The 24,095-nt window shown below is 43.3% G+C and overlaps 1 protein-coding gene across 8 annotated transcripts in view; it reads left to right on the top strand.

The window, feature by feature from the left end:
• Nucleotides 1-24,095, top strand: part of LOC134966492 (uncharacterized) — a 261,433-nt gene that overhangs the window by 143,096 nt on the left and 94,242 nt on the right. For 6 of the 8 annotated variants that reach the window (XM_063943268.1, XM_063943269.1, XM_063943270.1 and 3 more), the window contains one exon: nucleotides 14,678-14,734. The exons of the other annotated variants lie outside the window; for them this stretch is intronic. In XM_063943268.1, coding sequence (XP_063799338.1) covers nucleotides 14,688-14,734 — 47 coding nt within the window. In that variant the 5' untranslated portion in view covers nucleotides 14,678-14,687. The remainder of the gene's footprint in view (nucleotides 1-14,677; nucleotides 14,735-24,095) is intronic. 8 annotated transcript variants of the gene reach the window in all.

The raw sequence follows: 24,095 nt of genomic DNA, 5'->3' as shown, positions 1-24,095 counted from the left end.
AATGCCGATCACCCATTCCCAACAGCTTATCCTCTCTTCTGCAATTTTGCATTCAAACACCAGCAGACATATACAAAATACAGTAGTGGAGATTCTGCTTTCATTTTCACCAATGTTTTATATAGAGATGAGCAGGTTCAGTTCCTCGAGATCCGAACCCCCCCGAACTTCACCCATTTTACACGGTTCCGAGGCAGCCTCGGATCTTCCCGCTTTGCTCGGTTAACCCGAACGAGGCCAAACGTCATCATCCCGCTGTCGGATTCTCGCGAGATTCGTATTCTATATAAAGAGCCACACGTCGCCGTAATTTTCACTCGTGCATTGGAGATTGAACGGAGAGGACGTGGCTGCGTTCTCTCCCTGAAAAGCTCCGTAATCTGTGCTCAGTGTGCTGCAAATATCTGTGCTCAGTGTGCTGCAAATATCTGTGCTCAGTGTGCTTAAAATATCTACGTTCTCTGCCTGAAAACGCTCCATATCTATGCTCAGTGTGCTGCAAATATCTGTGCTCAGTGTGCTTTATTGTGGGACTGGGGACCACCAGTATATCATTAATTATACTTATAGTAGTACAGTACAGTAGGCCATTGCTGTATCTTGCAGCTCTGTGTCACTGCCAGTATCCATTCCATATCTGTGCTGCATTTTTGTGAGCAGTATATAGTATTACAGTGCAGCATTTTGGTGACCCAACAGTACATAGTTGTGTACAGTATGCCATTGCTATATCTTGCAGCTCTGTGTCACTGCCAGTATCCATTCCATATCTGTGCTGCATTTTTGTGAGCAGTATATATAGTATTACAGTGCAGCATTTTGGTGACCCAACGGTATATAGTTGTGAACAGTAGGCCATTGCTGTATCTTGCAGCTCTGTGTCACTGCAAGTATCCATTCCATATCTGTGCTGCATTTTTGTGAGCAGTATATAGTATTACAGTGCAGCATTTTGGTGACCCAACAGTATATAGTTGTGTACAGTAGGCCATTGCTGTATCTTGCAGCTCTGTGTCACTGCAAGTATCCATTCCATATCTGTGCTGCATTTTTGTGAGCAGTATATAGTATTACAGTGCAGCATTTTGGTGACCCAACAGTATATAGTTGTGTACAGTAGGCTATTGCTGTATCTTGCAGCTCTGTGTCACTGCAAGTATCCATTCCATATCTGTGCTGCATTTTTGTGAGCAGTATATAGTATTACAGTGCAGCATTTTGGTGACCCAACAGTATATATAGTTGTACAGTAGGCCATTGCTGTATCTTGCAGCTCTGTGTCACTGCAAGTATCCATCCATTCCATTTTCTTTCAGTGATAATACCAATGATTAGAACGAATAATTCCAGTGATTTTGTCATTTTCTTCCAGTGATTTGGACCAATAATACCATTGATTAGAACAAATAATTCCTGTGATATTGAGGTGTTTGTGTCGCTTAGCTTAGCCGTCCAGCGACCACAGTGCACCTCTTTTTCTCTTTTCTTCATGTGCTGTTTGTGCCGCCCTCTTGGGTCGCTTTGCTTAGTCATCCAGCGACCTCGGTGCAAATTTTAGGACTAAAAATAGTATTGTGAGGTGTGAGGTGTTCAGAATAGACTGGAAATGAGTGGAAATTGTGGTTATTGAGGTTAATAATACTTTAGGATCAAAATTACCCCCAAATTCTATGATTTAAGCTGTTTTTGTGGGGGCTTTGGAAAAAAAACACCCGAATCCAAAACACACCTGAATCCGACAAAAAATTTTCAGGGAGGTTTTGCCAAAACGCGTCCGAATCCAAAACACGGCCACGGAACCGAATCCAAAACCAAAACACAAAACCCGAAAAATTTCTGGTGCACATCTCTAGTTTTATACAACCAAAGCCATTTACCTCCACTTACTGTAAGTGATTTACAGAGGGATAAAAAAAAAAACCAACACAATAATTCAAATATAAAGATGCACATTAAAATAGCATGTTGATATATTTATGCTGATATACAACTTAAGATGTGTAAAATAACTATTAGTTTATATTGTTGAGTCACATCAGGCATACAACACTAATTTGCACCCCTGTTATTAACCAGTTGGTTTGTTTGCATAATCTGTATTCATTGTTAGTTTTTAATGATACTTAATAAGCTCTTAATACAGTAGATGCAATGCTCCCTCCACCTTCCCACTTCTACAGCTGTAAGAGTCATAATCATGCAAATCTGCCAACTGCTAACAAATATGTCTAAATCATCTGTTATACCCCGGTTTAACAGGTTTGTAAACTATGTGGTACAGATCAGAGATACCTTGATAATATATTCCTCCTTCAGGAGCAGCTCTTCCCTATTCCTGGCAGAGAGGCAAGGTTTTCCCCAGACACAAAGAAAGGCAGGCCGGGCTTTGCATAAAAGATTAAAATAGTTTACCTCGTAACCTGGAAAAGGAACTGATAACTGTAGGGAAGGGAAAAATTTGATTTAAGCAATTTAAAAACAATCTAATAAAATCTAGAGATGAGCGCCTGAAATTTTTCGGGTTTTGTGTTTTGGTTTTGGGTTCGGTTCCGCGGCCGTGTTTTGGGTTCGAACGCGTTTTGGCAAAACCTCACCGAATTATTTTTGTCGGATTCGGGTGTGTTTTGGATTCGGGTGTTTTTTTCAAAAAACCCTAAAAAACAGCTTAAATCATAGAATTTGGGGGTAATTTTGATCCCAAAGTATTATTAACCTCAAAAAACATAATTTACACTCATTTTCAGCCTATTCTGAACACATCACACCTCACAATATTATTTTTAGTCCTAAAATTTGCACCGAGGTCGCTGTGTGAGTAAGATAAGCGACCCTAGTGGCCGACACAAACACCGGGCCCATCTAGGAGTGGCACTGCAGTGTCACGCAGGATGTCCCTTCCAAAAAACCCTCCCCAAACAGCACATGACGCAAAGAAAAAAAGAGGCGCAATGAGGTAGCTGTGTGAGTAAGATTAGCGACCCTAGTGGCCGACACAAACACCGGGCCCATCTAGGAGTGGCACTGCAGTGTCACGCAGGATGGCCCTTCCAAAAAACCCTCCCCAAACAGCACATGACGCAAAGAAAAAAAGAGGCGCAATGAGGCGCAATAAAAAAACCACGGTTAGGTGGTATATATTATAATATTAATACAATTATGGATGGACGGACTGCCTGCCGAGTTCCGACACAGAGGTAGCCACAGCCGTGAACTACCGCACTGTACACTGGTTGATAAAGAGATAGTAGTATACTCGTAACAACTAGTATGACACTATGACGACGGTATAAAGAATGAAAAAAAAACCACGGTTAGGTGGTATATATTATAATAATAATACAATTATGGATGGACGGACTGCCTGCCGACTGCCGACACAGAGGTAGCCACAGCCGTGAACTACCGCACTGTACACTGGTTGATAAAGAGATAGTAGTATACTCATAACAACTAGTATGACACTATGACGACGGTATAAAGAATGGAAAAAAAACCACGGTTAGGTGGTATATATTATAATAATAATACAATTATGGATGGACGGACTGCCTGCCGACTGCCGACACAGAGGTAGCCACAGCCGTGAACTACCGCACTGTACACTGGTTGATAAAGAGATAGTAGTATACTCGTAACAACTAGTATGACACTATGACGACGGTATAAAGAATGAAAAAAAAACCACGGTTAGGTGGTATATATTATAATAATAATACAATTATGGATGGACGGACTGCCTGCCGACTGCCGACACAGAGGTAGCCACAGCCGTGAACTACCGCACTGTACACTGGTTGATAAAGAGATAGTAGTATACTCGTAACAACTAGTATGACACTATGACGACGGTATAAAGAATGGAAAAAAAACCACGGTTAGGTGGTATATATTATAATAATAATACAATTATGGATGGACGGACTGCCTGCCGACTGCCGACACAGAGGTAGCCACAGCCGTGAACTACCGCACTGTACACTGGTTGATAAAGAGATAGTAGTATACTCGTAACAACTAGTATGACACTATGACGACGGTATAAAGAATGGAAAAAAAACCACGGTTAGGTGGTATATATTATAATAATAATAATACAATTATGGATGGACGGACTGCCTGCCGACTGCCGACACAGAGGTAGCCACAGCCGTGAACTACCGCACTGTACACTGGTTGATAAAGAGATAGTAGTATACTCGTAACAACTAGTATGACACTATGACGACGGTATAAAGAATGAAAAAAAAACCACGGTTAGGTGGTATATATTATAATAATAATACAATTATGGATGGACGGACTGCCTGCCGACTGCCGACACAGAGGTAGCCACAGCCGTGAACTACCGCACTGTACACTGGTTGATAAAGAGATAGTAGTATACTCGTAACAACTAGTATGACACTATGACGACGGTATAAAGAATGGAAAAAAAACCACGGTTAGGTGGTATATATTATAATAATAATACAATTATGGATGGACGGACTGCCTGCCGACTGCCGACACAGAGGTAGCCACAGCCGTGAACTACCGCACTGTACACTGGTTGATAAAGAGATAGTAGTATACTCGTAACAACTAGTATGACACTATGACGGTATAAAGAAAGAAAAAAAAATACCACGGTTAGGTGGTATATATTGTAATACAATTATGGATGGACGGACTGCCTGCCGAGTTCCGACTGCCGACACAGAGGTAGCCACAGCCGTGAACTACCGCACTGTACTGTGTCTGCTGCTAATATAGACTGGTTGATAAAGAGATAGTATACAATACATACAACAATATACTACTATACTGGTGGTCAGGCACTGGTCACCACTAGTCACACTGGCAGTGGCACTCCTGCAGCAAAAGTGTGCACTGTTTAATTTTAAATTAATATAATATTATGTACTCCTGGGGGCTCCTGCTATAACAACCTGCAGTGCTCCCCAGTCTCCCCCACAATTATTATAAGCTTTGCCTTTTATACATTGATGTGCAGCACACTGGGCTGAGCTGAGTGCACACAGACTGAGTCACACTGTGTGACTGGCTGCTGCTGTGTATCGTTTTTTTTCAGGCAGAGAACGGATATAGCAGAGAACGGATATATATTAAAATAAATAAAAGTTAACTAACAACAACTGCACTGGTCACTGTGGTAAACTCTGTCTGACTCTGCACAATCTCTCTCTCTCTTCTAATCTAATTTCTAATGGAGAGGACGCCAGCCACGTCCTCTCCCTATCAATCTCAATGCACGTGTGAAAATGGCGGCGACGCGCGGCTCCTTATATAGAATCCGAGTCTCGCGAGAATCCGACAGCGTCATGATGACGTTCGGGCGCGCTCGGGTTAACCGAGCAAGGCGGGAGGATCCGAGTCTGCTCGGACCCGTGAAAAAAACATGAAGTTCGTGCGGGTTCGGTTTCAGAGAAACCGAACCCGCTCATCTCTAATAAAATCACAGACACAATATACACTTTAACTATAATCTGCGGTTATTACTAGTGATGTGCACCAGAAATTTTTCGGGTTTTGTGTTTTGGTTATGGATTCGGTTCCGCGGCCGTGTTTTGGATTCGAACGCGTTTTGGCAAAACCTCCCTGAAAATTTTTTGTCGGATTCGGGTGTGTTTTGGATTCGGGTGTTTTTTTTTATTTTTTTAAACATATTTTTTATTGAAGCAATATATGTAATACATACATAAATTTTCACAGAAGGTAAAACCTATATCAAATAGGAAAAAGCGGAAGGGGGAGTAGATAATATTACAACCGAGTCCCCAATCAAGAGACATTTTAAACACAGTACAAACAACAGTATTACACTTATATAGAACATACAAAAAACCCTCAAAAACAGCTTAAATCATAGAATTTGGGGGTCATTTTGATCCCATAGTATTATTAACCTCAATAACCATAATTTTCACTCATTTTCAGTCTATTCTGAACACCTCACACCTCACAATATTATTTTTAGTCCTAAAATTTGCACCGAGGTCGCTGGATGGCTAAGCTAAGCGACACAAGTGGCGACACAAACACCTGGCCCATCTAGGAGTGGCACTGCAGTGTCAGGCAGGATGGCACTTCAAAAAAATTGTCCCCAAACAGTACATGATACAAAGAAAAAAAGAGGCGCACCAAGGTTGCTGTGTGACTAAGCTAAGCGACACAGGTGGCCGACACAAACACCTGGCCCATCTAGGAGCGGCACTGCAGTGTCAGACAGGATGGCACTTCAAAAAAATAGTCCCCAAACAGCACATGATGCAAAGAAAAAAAGAGGCGCAATGAGGTAGCTCTGTGACTAAGCTAAGCGACCCAAGTGGCCAACACAAACACCTGGCCCATCTAGGAGTGGCACTGCAGTGTCAGACAGGATGGCACTTCAAAAAAATAGTCCCCAAACAGCACATGATGCAAAGAAAAAAAGAGGTGCACCAAGGTCGCTGTGTGACTAAGCTAAGCGACCCAAGTTGCCGACACAAACACCTGGCCCATCTAGGAGTGGCACTGCAGTGTCAGACAGGATGGCACTTGAAAAAAATAGCCCCCAAACAGCACATGATGCAAAGAAAAAAAGAGGCGCAATGAGGTAGCTCTGTGACTAAGCTAAGCGACCCAAGTGGCCGACACAAACACCTGGCCCATCTAGGAGTGGCACTGCAGTGTCAGACAGGATGGCACTTCAAAAAAATAGTCCCCAAACAGCACATGATGCAAAGAAAAAAAAGAGGCGCACCAAGGTCGCTGTGTGACTAAGCTAAGCGACACAAGTGGCCGACACACAAACACCTGGCCCATCTAGGAGTGGCACTGCAGTGTCAGGCAGGATGGCACTTCAAAAAAATTGTCCCCAAACAGCACATGATGCAAAGAAAAATGAGAGAAAAAAGAGGTGCAAGATGGAATTGTCCTTGGGCCCTCCCACCCACCCTTATGTTGTATAAACAGGACATGCACACTTTAACGAACCCATCATTTCAGCGGCAGGGTCTGCCACACGACTGTGACTGAAATGACTGGTTGGTTTGGGCCCCCACCAAAAAAGAAGCAATCAATCTTTCCTTGCACAAACTGGCTCTACAGAGGCAAGATGTCCACCTCATCATCATCCTCCGATTCCTCACCCCTTTCACTGTGTACATCCCCCTCCTCACAGATTATTAATTCGTCCCCACTGGAATCCACCATCTCAGATCCCTGTGTACTTTCTGGAGGCAATTGCTGGTGAATGTCTCCACGGAGGAATTGATTATAATTAATTTTGATGAACATCATCTTCTCCACATTTTCTGGAAGTAACCTCGTACGCCGTTTGCTGACAAGGTGAGCGGCTGCACTAAACACTCTTTCGGAGAACACACTGGAGGGAGGGCAACTTAGGTAGAACAAAGCCAGTTTGTGCAAGGGTCTCCAAATTGCCTCTTTTTCCTGCCAGTATACGTACGGACTGTCTGACGTGCCTACTTGGATGCGGTCACTCATATAATCCTCCACCATTCTTTCAATGGTGACAGAATCATATGCAGTGACAGTAGACGACATGTCAGTAATCGTTGGCAGGTCCTTCAGTCCGGACCAGATGTCAGCACTCGCTCCAGACTGCCCTGCATCACCGCCAGCGGGTGGGCTCGGAATTCTTAGCCTTTTCCTCGCACCCCCAGTTGCGGGAGAATGTGAAGGAGGAGCTGTTGACGGGTCACGTTCCGCTTGACTTGACAATTTTCTCACCAGCAGGTCTTTGAACCTCTGCAGACTTGTGTCTGCCGGAAAGAGAGATCCAACGTAGGTTTTAAATCTAGGATCGAGCACGGTGGCCAAAATGTAGTGCTCAGATTTCAACAGATTGACCACCCGTGAATCCTGGTTAAGCGAATTAAGGGCTCCATCCACAAGTCCCACATGCCTAGCAGAATCGCTCTGTTTTAGCTCCTCCTTCAATGTCTCCAGCTTCTTCTGCAAAAGCCTGATGAGGGGAATGACCTGACTCAGGCTGCAAGTGTCTGAACTGACTTCACGTGTGGCAAGTTCAAAGGGTTGCAGAACCTTGCACAATGTTGAAATCATTCTCCACTGCGCTTGAGTCAGGTGCATTATATGCATTGAGTCCTTTGCTTATATCGTGGGCAGATGTATAGGCTTGAATTGCCTTTTGCTGCTCCTCCATCCTCTGAAGCATATAGAGGGTTGAATTCCACCTCGTTACCACCTCTTGCTTCAGATGATGGCAGGGCAGGTTCAGGACTGTTTGCTGGTGCTCCAGTCTTCGGCACGCGGTGGCTGAATGCCGAAAGTGGCCCGCAATTCTTCGGGCCACCGACAGCATCTCTTGCACGCCCCTGTCGTTTTTTAAATAATTCTGTACCACCAAATTCAATGTATGTGCAAAACATGGGACGTGCTGGAATTTGCCCAGATGTAATGCACGCACAATATTGGTGGCGTTGTCCGATGTCACAAATCCCCAGGAGAGTCCAATTGGGGTAAGCCATTCTGCGATGATGTTCCTCAGTTTCCGTAAGAGGTTGTCAGCTGTGTGCCTCTTATGGAAAGCGGTGATACAAAGCGTAGCCTGCCTAGGAACGAGTTGGTGTTTGCGAGATGCTGCTACTGGTGCCGCCGCTGCTGTTCTTGCTGCGGGAGGCAATACATCTACCCAGTGGGCTGTCACAGTCATATAGTCCTGAGTCTGCCCTGCTCCACTTGTCCACATGTCCGTGGTTAAGTGGACATTGGGTACAACTGCATTTTTTAGGACACTGGTGACTCTTTTTCTGACGCCTGTGTACATTTTCGGTATCACCTGCCTAGAGAAATGGAACCTAGATGGTATTTGGTACCGGGTACACAGTACCTCAAACAAGTCTCTAGTTGCCTGTGAATTAACGGTGGATACCGGAACCACGTTTCTCATCACCCAGGCTGACAAGACCTGAGTTATCCGCTTTGCAGCAGGATGACTGCTGTGATATTTCATCTTCCTCGCAAAGGACTGTTGGACAGTCAATTGCTTACTGGAAGTAGTACAAGTGGTCTCCCGACTTCCCCTCTGGGATGACGATCGACTCCCTGCAGCAACAACAGCAGCGCCAGCAGCAGTAGGCGTTACACTCAAGGATGCATCGGAGGAATCTCAGGCAGGAGAGGACTCGTCAGACTTGCCAGTGACATGGCCTGCAGGACTATTGGCTTTCCTGTGTAAGGTGGAAATTGACACTGAGGGAGTTGGTGGTGTGGTTTGCAGGAGCTTGGTTACAAGAGGAAGGGATTTAGTTGTCAGTGGACTGCTTCCGCTGTCACCCAAAGCTCTTCCCGTCCAGTGTTGGGAAGGTCAGGCATCGCAACCGACACAATTGGACTCTCCTTGGGGATTTGTGATTTAGAAGAACGCACAGTTCTTTGCTGTGCTTTTGCCAGCTTAAGTCTTTTCATTTTTCTAGTGGGAGGATGTGCTTCCATCCTCATGTGAAGCAGACCCACTAGTCAAGAGGAACATAGGAGAGGGTCTCAGCCGTTCCTTGCCACTCCGTGTCGTAAATGGCATATTGGCAAGTTTACGCTTCTCCTCAGACGTTTTAATTTAGATTTTTGGGTCATTTTACTGAACGTTTGTTTTTTGGATTTTACATGCTCTCTACTATGACATTGGGCATCGGCCTTGGCAGACGACGTTGATGGCATTTCATCGTCTCGGCCATGACTAGTGGCAGCAGCTTTAGCACGAGGTGGAAGTGGATCTTGATCTTTCCCTATTTTACCCTCCACATTTTTGTTCTCCATTTTTTAATGTGTGGAATTATATGTCAGTAATATATCAATAGCAATGGCCTACTGTACCGTACTGCTATATATTATATACTGGTGGTCAGCAAAATCATGCACTGTCCTCCTACTACTGCGCACAACAACTAAAATGCACCACAGGTATGGATGGATAGTATACTTGACGACACAGAGGTAGGTAGAGCAGTGGACTACTGTACCGTACTGCTATATATTATATACTTGTGGTCAGCAAAATTATGCACTGTCCTCCTACTACTGCGCACAACAACTAAAATGCACCACAGGTATGGATGGATAGTATACTTGACGACACAGAGGTAGGTAGAGCAGTGGACTACTGTACCGTACTGCTACATATTATATACTTGTGGTCAGCAAAATTATGCACTGTCCTCCTACTACTGCGCACAACAACTAAAATGCACCACAGGTATGGATGGATAGTATACTTGACGACACAGAGGTAGGTAGAGCATTGGACTACTGTACCGTACTGCTATATATTATATACTGGTGGTCAAGAAAATTATGCACTGTCCTCCTACTACTGCGCATAACAACTAAAATGTACCACAGGTATGGGTGGATAGTTTACTTGACGACACAGAGGTAGGTAGAGCAGTGGATTACTGTACCGTACTGCTATATATTATATACTGGTGGTCAAGAAAATTATGCACTGTCCTCCTACTACTGCACACAACAACTAAAATGCACCACAGGTATGGATGAATGGTATACTTAACGACACAGAGGTAGGTAGAACAGTGGACTACTGTACCGTACTGCTATATATTATATACTGGTGGTCAGCAAAATTATGCACTGTCCCTCCTACTACTGCGCACAACAACTAAAATGCACCACATGTATGGATGGATAGTATACTTGACGACACAGAGGTAGGTAGAGCAGTGGACTACTGTACCGTACTCCTATATATTATATACTGGTGGTCAGCAACATTATGCATTGTCCTCCTACTACTGCGCACAACAACTAAAATGCACCACAGGTATGGATGGATAGTATACTTGACGACACAGAGGTAGGTAGAGCATTGGACTACTGTACCGTACTGCTATATATTATATACTGGTGGTCAGCAAAATTATGCACTGTTCTCCTACTACTGCGCATAACAACTAAAATGCACCACAGGTATGGATGGATAGTATACTTGACGACACAGAGGTAGGTAGAGCAGTGGACTACTGTACCGTACTGCTATATATTATATACTGGTGGTCAGCAAAATTATGCACTGTCCTCCTACTACTGCGCACAACGACTAAAATGCACCACAGGTATGGATGGATAGTATACTTGACGACACAGAGGTAGGTAGAGCAGTGGACTACTGTACCGTACTGATATAATACTGGTGGTCACTGGTCAGCAAAATTCTGCTCAGTCCTCCTACTATATACTATAATGCAGCACAGATATGGTGCGTTTTTCAGGCAGAGAACGTATAATACTGGTGGTCACTGGTCAGCAAAACTCTGCACTTTCCTCCTACTATATAATACTGGTGGTCCCCAGTCCCCACAATAAAGCACACTGAGCACAGATATTTGCAGCACACTGAGCACAGATATGGAGCGTTTTTCAGGCAGAGAACGTAGATATTTTTAGCACACTGAGCACAGATATTTGCAAGCACACTGAGCACAGATATTTGCAGCACACTGAGCACAGATATTTGCAGCACACTAAACACAACTGAGAGAATGCTGCACACGTCCTCTCCTATCAGCTCCAATGCACGAGTGAAAATGGCGGCGACGCGCGGCTTATTATATAGTATACGAATCTCGCGAGAATCCGACAGCGGGATGATGACGTTCGGGCGCACTCAGGTTAACCGAGCAAGGAGGGAGGATCCAAGTCTGCCTCGGACTTGTGTAAAATGGGTGAAGTTCGGGGGGGTTCGGATTCCGAGGAACCGAACCCGCTCATCTCTAGTTCTCAGTATAATCAGTGCGCTGTTAGACGTATGCCCATTTTCCGCCATTAGTGCAGTGGGATTAAGACAATTGATGAAGTTATTGTGTCCCCGGTACAAAATCCCATCTAGATTCCACTTCACTAGGAAGGCGATAGCGAGATTTTACCAATTAATATCAGTGATTTATAATGAATTATTAATTACAGTGATCTTGCCAAATAATTACAGTGATTTTGTCATTTTCTACCAGTGATTTGGACCAGTAATACCATTGATTAGAACGAATAATTCCAGTGATTTTGTCATTTTCTTCCAGTGATTTGGACCAATAATACCATTGATTAGAACGAATAATTCCTGTGATTTTGTCATTTTCTTCCAGTGATTTGGACCAATAATACCATTGATTAGAATGAATAATTCCTGTGATTTTGTCATTTTCTTCCAGTGATTTGGACCAATAATAACATTGATTAGAACGAATAATTCCTCTGATATTGAGGTGTTTTTTGTCGCTTAGCTTAGCCATCCAGCGACCACAGTGCACCTCTTTTTCTCTTTTCTTTGCATCATGTGCTGTTTGGGGCCAATTTTTTTAAGTGCCATCCTGTCTGACACTGCAGTGCCACTCCTAGATGGGCCAGGTGTTTGTGCTGCCCACTTGGGTCGCTTAGCTTAGTCATCCAGCGACCTCTGTGCAAATTTTAGGACTAAAAATAATATTGTGAGGTGTGAGGTGTTCCGAATAGACTGGAAATGAGTGGAAATTCTGGTTATCGAGGTTAATAATACTATGGGATCAAAATTACCCCCAAATTCTATGAATTAAGCTGTTTTTGAGGGATTTTTAAAAAAAAAAACACCCGAATCCAAAACACATCCGAATCCGACAAAAAAATTTCAGGGAGGTTTTGCCATAATGCGTCCAAATCCAAAATACGATCGCGGAACCGAATCCAAAACCAAAACACAAAACCCGAAAAATTTCCGGTGCACATCTCTAGTAAATATACAGTGCATCCAGAAAGTATTCACAGTGCTTCACTGTTTCCACATTTTATTATGTTACAACCTTATTCCATAATGGAATAAATTAATTTTCCCCTCAAAATTCTACACACAATACCCCATAATGACTACGTGAATTTTTTTTTTAGATTTTTGCAAATTTATTAAAAATAAAAAACTAAGAAATCACATGTACATAAGTATTCACAATCACAGCCTTTGCCATGAAGCTCAAAATTGAGCTCAGGTGCATTCTGTTTCCACTGATCATCTTTGAGATGTTCCTACAGCTTAATTGGAGTACACCTGTGGTAAATTCCATTGTTTGGAAATGATTTGGAAAGGCAAACAGCTTTCTAAGGTCCCACACTTGACATGTCTGGAGGAATTGTCTGTAGACCTCCGAGACAGGATTGTTTCGAGGCACAAATCTGGGGAATGGTACAGAAAAATATCTGCTGTTTTGAAGGTCCCAATGAGCACAGTGGCCTCCATCATCCGTAAATGGAAGAGGTTCAGAACCACCGGAACTCTTCCTAGAGCTGACCGGCCATCTACACTGAGCGATTGGGGGGAAAGGGCCCTAGTCAGGGAGGTGACCAAGAACCTGATGGTCACTCTGTCAGAGTTACAGCATTCCCCTGTGGAGAGAGGAGAACCTTCCAGAAGGACAACCATCTCTGCAGCAATCCACCAATCAGGCCTGTATGGTAGAGTGGCCAGGCAGAAGCCACTCCTTAGTAAAAAGCACATGGCAGCCCACCTGGAGTTGCCAAAACGCACCTGAAGGATTCTCAGACCATGAGAAACAAAATTCTCTGGTCTGATGAGACAAAGATTGAACTCTTTGGCGTTAATAACAGGCGTCGTGTTTGGAGGAAACCAGGCACCGCTCATCACCAGGCCACTACCATTCCTACAGTGAAGCATTGTGGTGGCAGCATCATGCTGTGGGGATGTTTTTCAGTGGAATGAACTGGGAGACTAGTCAGGATAGAGGGAAAGATGAATGCAGCAATGTACAGCGACATCCTTGATGAAAATCTTCTCCAGAGCACTTTTGACCTAGACTGGGGCGACGGTTCATCTTTCAGCAAGATAACGACCCTAAGGACACAGCCAAGATATCACAGGACTGGCTTCAGGACAACTCTGTGAATGTCCTTGAATGGCCCAGCCAGAGCCCAGACTTGAATCCGATTGAACATCTCTGAAGAGATCTGAAAATGGCAGTGCACCGACGCTTCCCTTCCAACCTGATGGAGCTTGAGAGGTACTGCAAAGAGGAATAGGCGAAACTGCCCAAAGATAGGTGTGCCAAGCTTGTAGAATCATATTCAAAGAGACTTGAGGCTGTAATTGCTGCCAAAGGTGCATCAACAAAGTATTGAGCAAAGTCTGTGAATACTTATGTACATGTGATTTCTTAGTTTTTTATTTTTAATAAATTTGCAAAAATCTCAAACACACTTTTTTTACATTGTCATTATGGGGTATTGTGTGTAGAATTTTGAGGGAAAAATTAATTTATTACAGTTTGGAATAAGGCTGTAACGTAACAAAATATGGAAAAAGTGAAGCGCTGTGAATACTTTCCAGATGCACTGTAGCCCTAAATATGCATCAATGCATAAAGATAGATCATAAATAGAAGTAGATATCATTTGTCTGTAACTTTAACATGAAACAAATTAGGAGACTGCCCCTGTCCTATGCAAAAAATTACTTGTGTAAATTTACAATATGAGTTTTAGTCTTATGGTAAACAATGAAAATTAAAAACTTGGGCTGGTCAGTATTGTATAACGGTATTCCTAGTTGGTAAAGAGTTGATTATTTAAAGTGGTACAACTATCTGCTGTATATCAGTTGTCATTTACTTTCATAAAACCTGTGTTGAATTCCAAAATTTTGTTGTGACAATTTTAGAAACAAGACAATGGCATCAATCAAATCTGGAGGGACCTGGGCAGATCTCCAGGAAAGGTATAAATGTTTTTCTTCATTATCAAGCATAATTGTAGATTCATAAAATGTTAGAATAATATAAATACATTTTAAAAATTTCAGATATAGGAGTATTGTCATAGGACAGCCACTGATGGAATTATATATTGCACACATCACTATTTGGGCACCTAGTATAATTGAGGATGGAATAACCTTCTAATTGAATATTTGAGTGAAGACTTCTTGGGATCCGTAATTGAAGTTAAGCCTGTTTACAATCTGTAAAAGCTTAGACAGTATTCCACAGTAATTGTAATTTCCATGTTTGACTGGATAACTCTCATTTATGGCTATAACTAGGGTTGTGCAGCAGGAGCGCCTGCACAGAGCACACACTCCCTGTGGGCGGAACCGTCCACCTCCACCTGCTATCACAAATGATATGGTCTATTTACTAAGGGGGTCATTCCGCGTTGATCGTACATAGCAACTTTTTGATGCCCATGCGTTCAACTAGATGCCACCTATGGGGGAGTGTTTTTTTGCATAGCAAGGCTGCGATCGCTTGTGCAGCCCTGCTATGCAAAAAAAGTTTTGTGTAAAACAAGACCAGGGTAAGACTTACTTACCCTGTGTGATGAGTCCAGCGTTGCAGGTCCCGGAATTGACGTCAGACATCCGCCCTCCAAATGCCTCGACATGCCCAGAAAATATTGAGTTGACGCCCCGGAATGCCTTACTCCTGACAATCTTCTTGCGGTCGCTGCTGCGACTGCTTTCTTCGCTAGCGGTGTCGCTGCCCATTGCCGCCCATCGGCGGGCAATGATGCGCCTGCGCAATGAGGGTGCAGCACATGCGCAGTTCTGACCCGATTGCACGGCTGCGACGAAGTGCAGCGTGCGATCGGGTTGGAATGAACCCCTAAGTCTCAGGTGAAGATAAAGTGAACGTAGATAGAGGACCAGCCAATCAGCTCCTAACTGCCATGTCAGAGGCTGTGCTTGAAAAATGACAGTTAGGAGCTGGTTGGCTGGTACTTTATCTCCATCCACTTTATCTAAATCCAAGGATTAGTAAATAAACCCCTAAGTATGCACCACCCAACTAGCTGTCACCGGCCACTGCAATGTATAATAGAAAAGGAGCCGAGTGCATCGCTACTAATACACATTACAGCTTCCATCACTGTAGTTGCCTGCCCCATGTACTCCGCCCCCATACCTATCTCCTGTAGTGTCTACAGGGACTTGGAGAGATGTCATGACATCTCCCCAAGTCCAGTCCCACAGTGCCCTGTGCTGAAGAGCCATTCCGTCAGCAGTAGTCTACCAGTTAGGTGACACTAGCGGAGACTGTGGCTTCCCCTGGCTCCCACAGGGATGGACTAAGGAGCTGTGTTATATGGGTAATTGCTGCATTTAGAAGAAAGACCCAGTGAGGGGGTGGGGGTGGGGGAGGGGGGTGTTGGGGATTTCTACTGTGCGTGGAAACAGTTCCAAAAGCAACGCCACAACTGCTTTAATGCTATGCATTTACCCTTTGGTTTATTAGTTTATTAAAATAATAAGACCAACTACCATAGTAGCAGAGTGTGTGACTGTTATTTCATAGCCCAATGTGTTTACTTGGCTTTTTTGCACCATTGGGTGGTACATTGAGGCCCTCTGAATATTTGTTTTGACCCCACAAGTGTCTTTTTATGCCCTTGATCAGGACAATGGCTCTCATGTTCACGATTGAAAAATATATTACAGTACATGCATAATCTTAAATGATAGATACTACAAATCTCAATCATGGCAGGTATCCAGCTATAGGAAGGGCTTGTGAAGAGCAGAACAATTATATGTAAAAATAAATACCTGTATGAATATTCCCATAAGCTATAACTCAGATATGATTAATAGCTTAAAAAAACACAATAGCATAATAATACAGTGCATTACACAAAAGCAATTAAGGCATAAAGGAATCACTATATGCTTCTAAGCATCAAACGACATTGCCAACAAAGCTATTATAATGACAATGTGTGAAACAAGCATAAATCATAATACGCTACTTGACACAGAGCAGATGCATTCAGATAGAAGTCAGAATGGAACACATATGTTCTGGAACAAAATAAGATATAAGTGAAATCTCCAAGAGAATACTCAATTTCATAGACACCAAAATGTAGGCTTGCAATCTTTCTAGGCAAAGTTCTGAAAGTTGTTGCTACTGTACAAGACTGAGAACTATGCACAATAGATGTTTCACATCATGCCATGACACTTCATTAGGAGAGGCTGTTCATTAGTTTTATAAACTGGGTAATAGGTTGTCAGTAATTAACAACCATGGCCAGACCACCTGAAATCTGAGTATATTACAATCTTATTTAAAAGAATGTATAGATATGGGATAAAGGAGAATACTAAATTGATATTTTTAAATATTTGTCATGTATTTAATCAATTAATAGCTATAACAAGAGTTTCCTAAACTACGCCCAGGCTCGGACTGGCCCATAGGGGCACAGGGGAAACCACCGGTGACCCGACTGCCTAGGGGCCCACACTCTCAACTATAGATTATGATGTTACATTATACTGCACAGGACTATGGTGTATTTTCTTCAGGGCATTTCCATTATTAATCTGGTACATTATCATGCATGCACTAGCAGTATTTACTATATCTATTTATCAAGGGGCCCAGACCATGCACTAATGGTTACCCAAGCCTCTAAGAGTGGGCCCCTACCACTGCATTTCCCCGGTGGGCCCTTCATACCCCAGTCCGACACTGACTACGCCATTACAGTCCAGGTTTTAAGGATATCCATTCGTGAATCCAGATCATTAAATCAAATTAACTGTGATAATAATTAAATCAACTGTTCTCAAGCATGAATATACTTTAAACTGCAATGACTGAGCTTGGAAAATTGTGGCTTAAACTACTCTACTGACTACGACTAAGCAAATGAAGGGTTGCAGTAGTTTGCAGCTCCTGTGAGTTATTTACAATTAGAGTTGAGCGGGTTCAGTTGTAAGAGAATCGAACCCCCCAGAACATTACGTTCTGAGCCAGAATCCAAGTCCGGCTCGGGACTTCCCGCCAGACTCGGAAACCAGAATGAGGCAAAATGTCATCCCGCTGTCGGATTCTCTCGGGTTTTGGATTCCATATAAACAGCCGCGCATTGCCACCATTTTCTCTCCGGACTTGGAGACTGAGGGAGACAGACCTCTGTCTCTCTGTGGGTGGTGGAGTTGGTTGGGGTCAGTGTGTGCTCTGTAGAGGTGCTGCTCCTGTCACTGTGGTGTCCCTGTGATGTTAGGGGTGCTGTCCTGGCTGTCACTGGTGTTTCATGTGCTGTTAGGGGTGCTGCAGCTGTACATGGATGTTGCTGTCATGGCTGTCACTGTGTTGTCTAGGTGACAGGGGCACTGTCCTCCTGTATGCTGTAAAAATACAGGGGTGCTGGCTGTAAAAATTCTGGGGTGCAGTGAAAATAAATGTACACTGGACCTGTTTTGTATGCTGTAAAAATTCTGGGGTGCTGTTGTTAAAATAAATGTACACTGGCCCTATCTTGTATGCTGTAAATATTCTGGGGTGCAGTGAAAATAAATGTACACTGGCCCTATCTTGTATGCTGTAAATATTCTGGGGTGTAGTGAAAATAAATGTACACTGGCCCTATCTTGTATGCTGTAAATATTCTGGGGTGCAGTGAAAATAAATGTACACTGGCCCTGTCCTGTATGCTGTAAAAATTCAGAGGTGCAGTGAAAATAAACGTACACTGGCCCCAGTTGTGCAAGTAGAAAAAATGTCTTGTAGGTACTGTGTGCACGTGTGCCAAAAAATGGGTGTGGCCAAATGCCACATGGGGCATGGCCAATGATAATGGGGGTGTGATACACATAAGGGGGGCCAGATACACATATGACCCCAATAGTGCCAGATACATGTTGCCCCACAGTGCCTGATATACATTGCCCCAGAGTGCCAGATAATCAAATGCCCCCACAGTGCCAGATACACATTGCCCCACAGTGGCAGATACACATTGCCCCACAGTGCCAGATACCCAAATGCCTCAGTGTCAGATACACATTGTCCCAGTGTCAGATATACATTGCCCCACAGTGCCAGATACACAAATGCCCCCACCAGTCCAGATATACATTGCCCCACAGTGCCAGATACACAAATTCCCCCACAGTGCCAGATACACAGTGCCAACCGGGCCAGATATGCATTGCCCCACAGTGCCAGATACACAAATGCCCCAGTGTCAGATACACAGTGCCCCAGTTTCAGATATACATTGCCCCACAGTGCCAGATACACAAATGCCCACACAGTGCCAGATACACAAATGCCCCCACAGTGCCAGATATACATTGCCCCACAGTGCCAGATACACAAATGCCCCCACAGTGCCAGATACACAAATGCCCCCACAGTGCCAGATATACGTTGCCCCACAGTGTTAGATACACAAATGCCCCCACAGTGTCAAATATACATTGCCCCACAGTGCCAGGTACACAAATGCGCCCACAGTGCCAGATACACAAATGTCCCACAGTGCCAGATATACATTGCCCCAAAGTGCCCCCCATGCTCACCACTGCCTCAGTCTGTTGTTGCTATGTGAGGGGAGGAGAGCGCAGCATGCGCCTCTCCTGCCCCACAATGCCTGTGAAGCCCGGTCTCCGGTGGTGGGTATCTCAAATGAGGCGCCGGTTCAGTAGCCAATCAGAGCTCATGGACCGGCAGCCAATCAGGAGCCACGGCTGCTGGTCCACAAGCTCTGATTGGCTAGCAAACCGGTGCCTTATTGAGATTCACCCTACTGCTGCTGCAGCCGCCGGAGACTGGACATCACAGAGAATTGAGGGGCAGGAGAGGCACTGCGCTCTCCTCCCCTCACACAGCAGCCAGAGGGATGCAGGTATGGTGGATGGCCCAGTAGTATGGCATACCGTCTGGGAATTTATTACCGGTACACCATACCGCCCCCGTGCCACCATACTTGCAGCGCTGACTGGCCCTGTCTTGTATGATGTCAAAATTCTGGGGTGCTGTTGTTAAAATAAAAGTATACTGCCCTGTCTTGTATGCTGTAAAAATTCTGGGGTGTAGTGAAAATAAATGTATACTGGCCCTGTCTTGTATGCTGTCAAAATTCTAAGGTGCAGTAAAAATAAATGTACACTGGCCCTGTCTTGTATGCTGTAAAAATACAGGGGTGCTGTTGTTAAAATAAAAGTACACTGGCCCTGTCTTGTATGCTGTAAAAATTCTGGGCTGCAGAGAAAATAAATGTACACTGGCCCTGTCTTGTATGCTGTAAAAATACAGGGATGCTGTTGTTAACATAAAAGTACACTGGTCCTGTATACTGTAAAAATACAGGGGGGCTGTTGTTAAAATAAATGTACACTGGTCCTGTATGCTGTAAAAATACAGGGGTGCTACTGTTAAAATAAAAGTACACTAATCCTCTCTTGTATGCTGTAAAAATACAGGGATGCTGCTATTAAAATAAAAGTACATTGGCCCTGTCTTGTATGCTGTAAAAATACAGGGATGCTGTTGTTAAAATAAAAGTACACTGGTCCTATATACTGTAAAAATGCAGGGTGCTGTTGTTAAAATAAAAGTACACTGGTCCTGTATGCTGTAAAAATACATGGGTGCAACTGTTAAAATAAAAGTACACTGGTCATGTTTGCTGCAAAAATACAGGGGTGCTGTTGTTAAAATAAAAGTACACTGGTCCTAAATGCTGTAAAAATACAGCATTTAGATATCAAATAAATGTACACTGGCCATGTCTTGTATGCTGTAAAATTACAGGGGTGTTGTAAAAATACAGGGGTGCTGGCACTGTCCATGGTTGTGATGTCTAGGCCTGACCTTCACAACACTGTATGGAAAGAGGAGGCTCCTACCACCATTTTCACACCCTCTGCAAGTGCTGGGAGGAGCACCACCAGTCCAGTTGCTGAAATTGAAGATGTCACTGTAGAAGTACACCAGGATGAGGAGGATATTGGTGTAGCTGGTGCTGAGGAGGAAGTTGACAATGAGGATTTTGATGGTGATGGGGTTTGTTTGAATAAGGCACCATTGGAGACAGTTGTTGGCTATAGGATGAGAAAGCCCATTGTCAGGCCTGGGCAAAATTTAAAAAAAAGCCACCTCTTCAGTGTGGAATTATTTTTCCGCAAATCCGGACAACAGGTGTCAACTCATCTGTGGCCTTTGTCAATCCATAATAAGTAGGACTAAGGACGTTAACCACCTTGGAACATCCTCCCTTATACGTCACCTGCAGCACATTCATCATATGTCATTGTCAAGTTCAGAAACTTTGGGTAATAGCATAAGCAGTCCAATGACACCTAAATAATGCGGTTTGTTTGAATATTATTTCTCTGTGAGGATGAGGATGTAAACACTGAGTATGACATCTTGCCTCTGTAGAGCCAGTTTGTGCAAGGAGATATTAATTGCTTCTTTTTTGGTGCGGGCCCAAACAAACCAATGATTTCAGCCACAGTCATGTGGGTGTGTGGGAGGGCACAAGGACAATTCCATCTTGCATGTCTTTTCTTTGCAACATCATTCATGGGGTGCTGCCCTATATGGGGTGCTGCCCCTCTGCCCTATCAGTCATGGGGTCCTGCCCCACTGCAGTTTAAGTCCAGGGGTGCTGTTGCCTGTGTGCTGGGCTGTGTAATTCTCCAGGAGTGCTGCCTATGCTGTATAAATCCAGGGGTGCTGCTGTACTTGATCCTAGGTTTAAATGAAAGCCTAGAGCAGATATGAAATAAGCTTCAACATCACAAACAGATTTGTGAAAACAAAGCCGCAAAGGTGGAAATAGAAATTGCTATTTTGACTAAGTGTTTTTTAATAAAGTGGGGAGAGACCACATTTGTTGCCAATATCAGTGTTACTCAGAAGAGCCAGAATCATAATCCAGCACAAATGCCAGAGAGGTAAAAGAGAGATTTTCTGCCAGAGCATTAGAGAGAGGTTCTTCTCAATGATTTAATGTTATGGACTGACTCAAATGAATGGCTGCAATTAGTCAACCTTAATTTTGACAAATTTTGATTTATTATTGATGTTCCACATTTTGGAATTATTTATTTAAAAGATGCGCATTTGTTGTACAGGGTTCTTTTCCTAAGGGCTGCATAGGGTTATTGCAAGACCTCGCGGTGTTAGAAGAGCAGATTTTCAGTGATCTTGCATTGCATCAGCTTTCCATTGTGCTGCATCATTAGATGGGCCAGGAGCTCCTGTGAGGCACAAACAGTTACTGAATGAGGACCAGTATTGAGTCTCATGGTGTCTTGCAGCCAAGAAGATGTCTGGCTTGCCAGGCTGAGGCATGCTGTGGGCACAGAGGTTAGCATTGCTTCCTCCCACAGTCCTACTTATAGTATGAAATGATTTTCAACTCTAGAATGGTAAGCTCCACTAGGGCAGGGGCTCAATAACAATAAATTCACTGCACAGTCATGCTTAGTACTGTACCTAACCCACCCAAACTCAACTTGCCCAATCCGAGGCTGATGTGGGGGCTCAGAAGGGGCTGTTAAAACATTTAAGGGGCTGTTTTATTTAAAAATTAAATGCTGCATGTAACTGGGATCTGTGAAAAACAAAAATAAGGCATCTGCCACAAAATATGTAAATAAAAATGCAATAGAAAATGGGAAAAAAGAAACTCATGAGATTTTTGCAAAATAAGTCTCCAGACTCCGTGGAGGGGAAAATATCCAATCTTGATCCTGTGGTATACATCAGTTTATTTGCATCCCAGCAGTAAATACGAGATTATCTTAATCCCTGAAAATGGAGAAGGGGGTACAAATTTGGAGGCTTTGGCCCCTAGTTTTTCAGTTTGTCCAGTAATGTGGTAATTAATAATTATATATTTGCTTGGATGAAGTCCTCTCTGTTCCACACCAATATAGGAGTGGAGGTGAAAGCCTTTGTGTTGTTCCTGATTGCCTGTGCCTATCTAATTTTTAATCACCTTCTTGACACTGTCCTCTTCCTCTTGCCTGTTCTCATAATGTGAAAAGTCATCAAAGAATGAGGTGGTATGTTTGTAGCTAGCTATGATTCAGAGAACTTGGCAAGCTTTTTACAGGGGGACCACCTGTTGCTGAAATGATGGGTTTATTAAACTGTGCATGTCCTGTTTAAACAACATGTTCAAATCAAATTACTTTCTAACAAATATTTAAAATGCCAGCTCTAATATATACTGTGGATGCCTGCGCATCTTATTACCATGTGCTATGAATGTGCGCTATACATCGCAAAACACTACATCCCATAAGAGAAAACAATACACCCACATAGTTACATGGTTACAATTTACACAGTTAGCAGTTATTATAAACTACTTCAAATACAGACACAGCTAGCAATACAATTACCATATGTTGCACAAATGCGCTCTCCACTCCATATCACTCTCTCAGTAAAATCATGCAGCCACTGGACAGAAAACATCTCGACCATCATCTGGGACAAACAGGGCAGCCGGCTCTGTGTGTGTGATCAGTTATATCCTGAGTCTGTTGGGGGCGTGCACAGATCTTGTGTTATTGGTCTAGGGGAGGGAACTTTTTCATTCATGATGAGTCATTGGTCAGTTCATATGCAAGCAATGTCCAGCCTTGATGGTGTAATTACAGGGGTTAGCCACTGGATCCTTTCTGCATGCATGCTGTCTTCCAGGAAGTTCTTTGTTGTCATTCAAATTGTGGCTTTATATTCCTACATTCAATCATAACTACTCATTGCAATGTGCTACAATCTAACCACAGGCACCAAATTAACACACTCAATCTGATTACTTTGACACCAAGCACAACATGTCCATCTTGCTCCGCTCCAATAACAGTGAGGTGTTCAGAATAGACTGGAAATGAGTGGAAATGAATGTCATTGAGGTTAATAATACCGTAGGACCAAAATCACCCCAAAATTCTGTGATTTTAGCTGTTTTTATGTTTTTTTCAAAAAACATCTAGATCCAAAACCCGAAAGGGTAGTTTTGGCAAAAGCAATCCAGATCCAAAAGCGAAGATACAGAACCAAAACACAAAACCCGAAAAATGTCTGCCACACATCTCTACTTGCAACATATTTAAAACTGAGTGTGCTTGCTTTTGCCCACCCATTGCTTATTGATCTTCTTTCAACATGTCACTCACATGATGTAAAGTGTTATTCTGTTTGCTTTGGGCCTCATTTAGAGTTGGCCACATTTTACTTAAAGATAGTAGAAAGCTACATATGCCTGATGCTACATAAGTGACAAGTTTGGGTGTGTAGACATATTTAATGGTAGTGTTAGGG

Source organism: Pseudophryne corroboree, chromosome 10 (assembly GCF_028390025.1).
Source record: "Pseudophryne corroboree isolate aPseCor3 chromosome 10, aPseCor3.hap2, whole genome shotgun sequence".
In the NCBI taxonomy this organism is placed as follows: domain Eukaryota; kingdom Metazoa; phylum Chordata; class Amphibia; order Anura; family Myobatrachidae; genus Pseudophryne; species Pseudophryne corroboree.
This window is presented reverse-complemented; position numbering and strand designations above follow the sequence as displayed.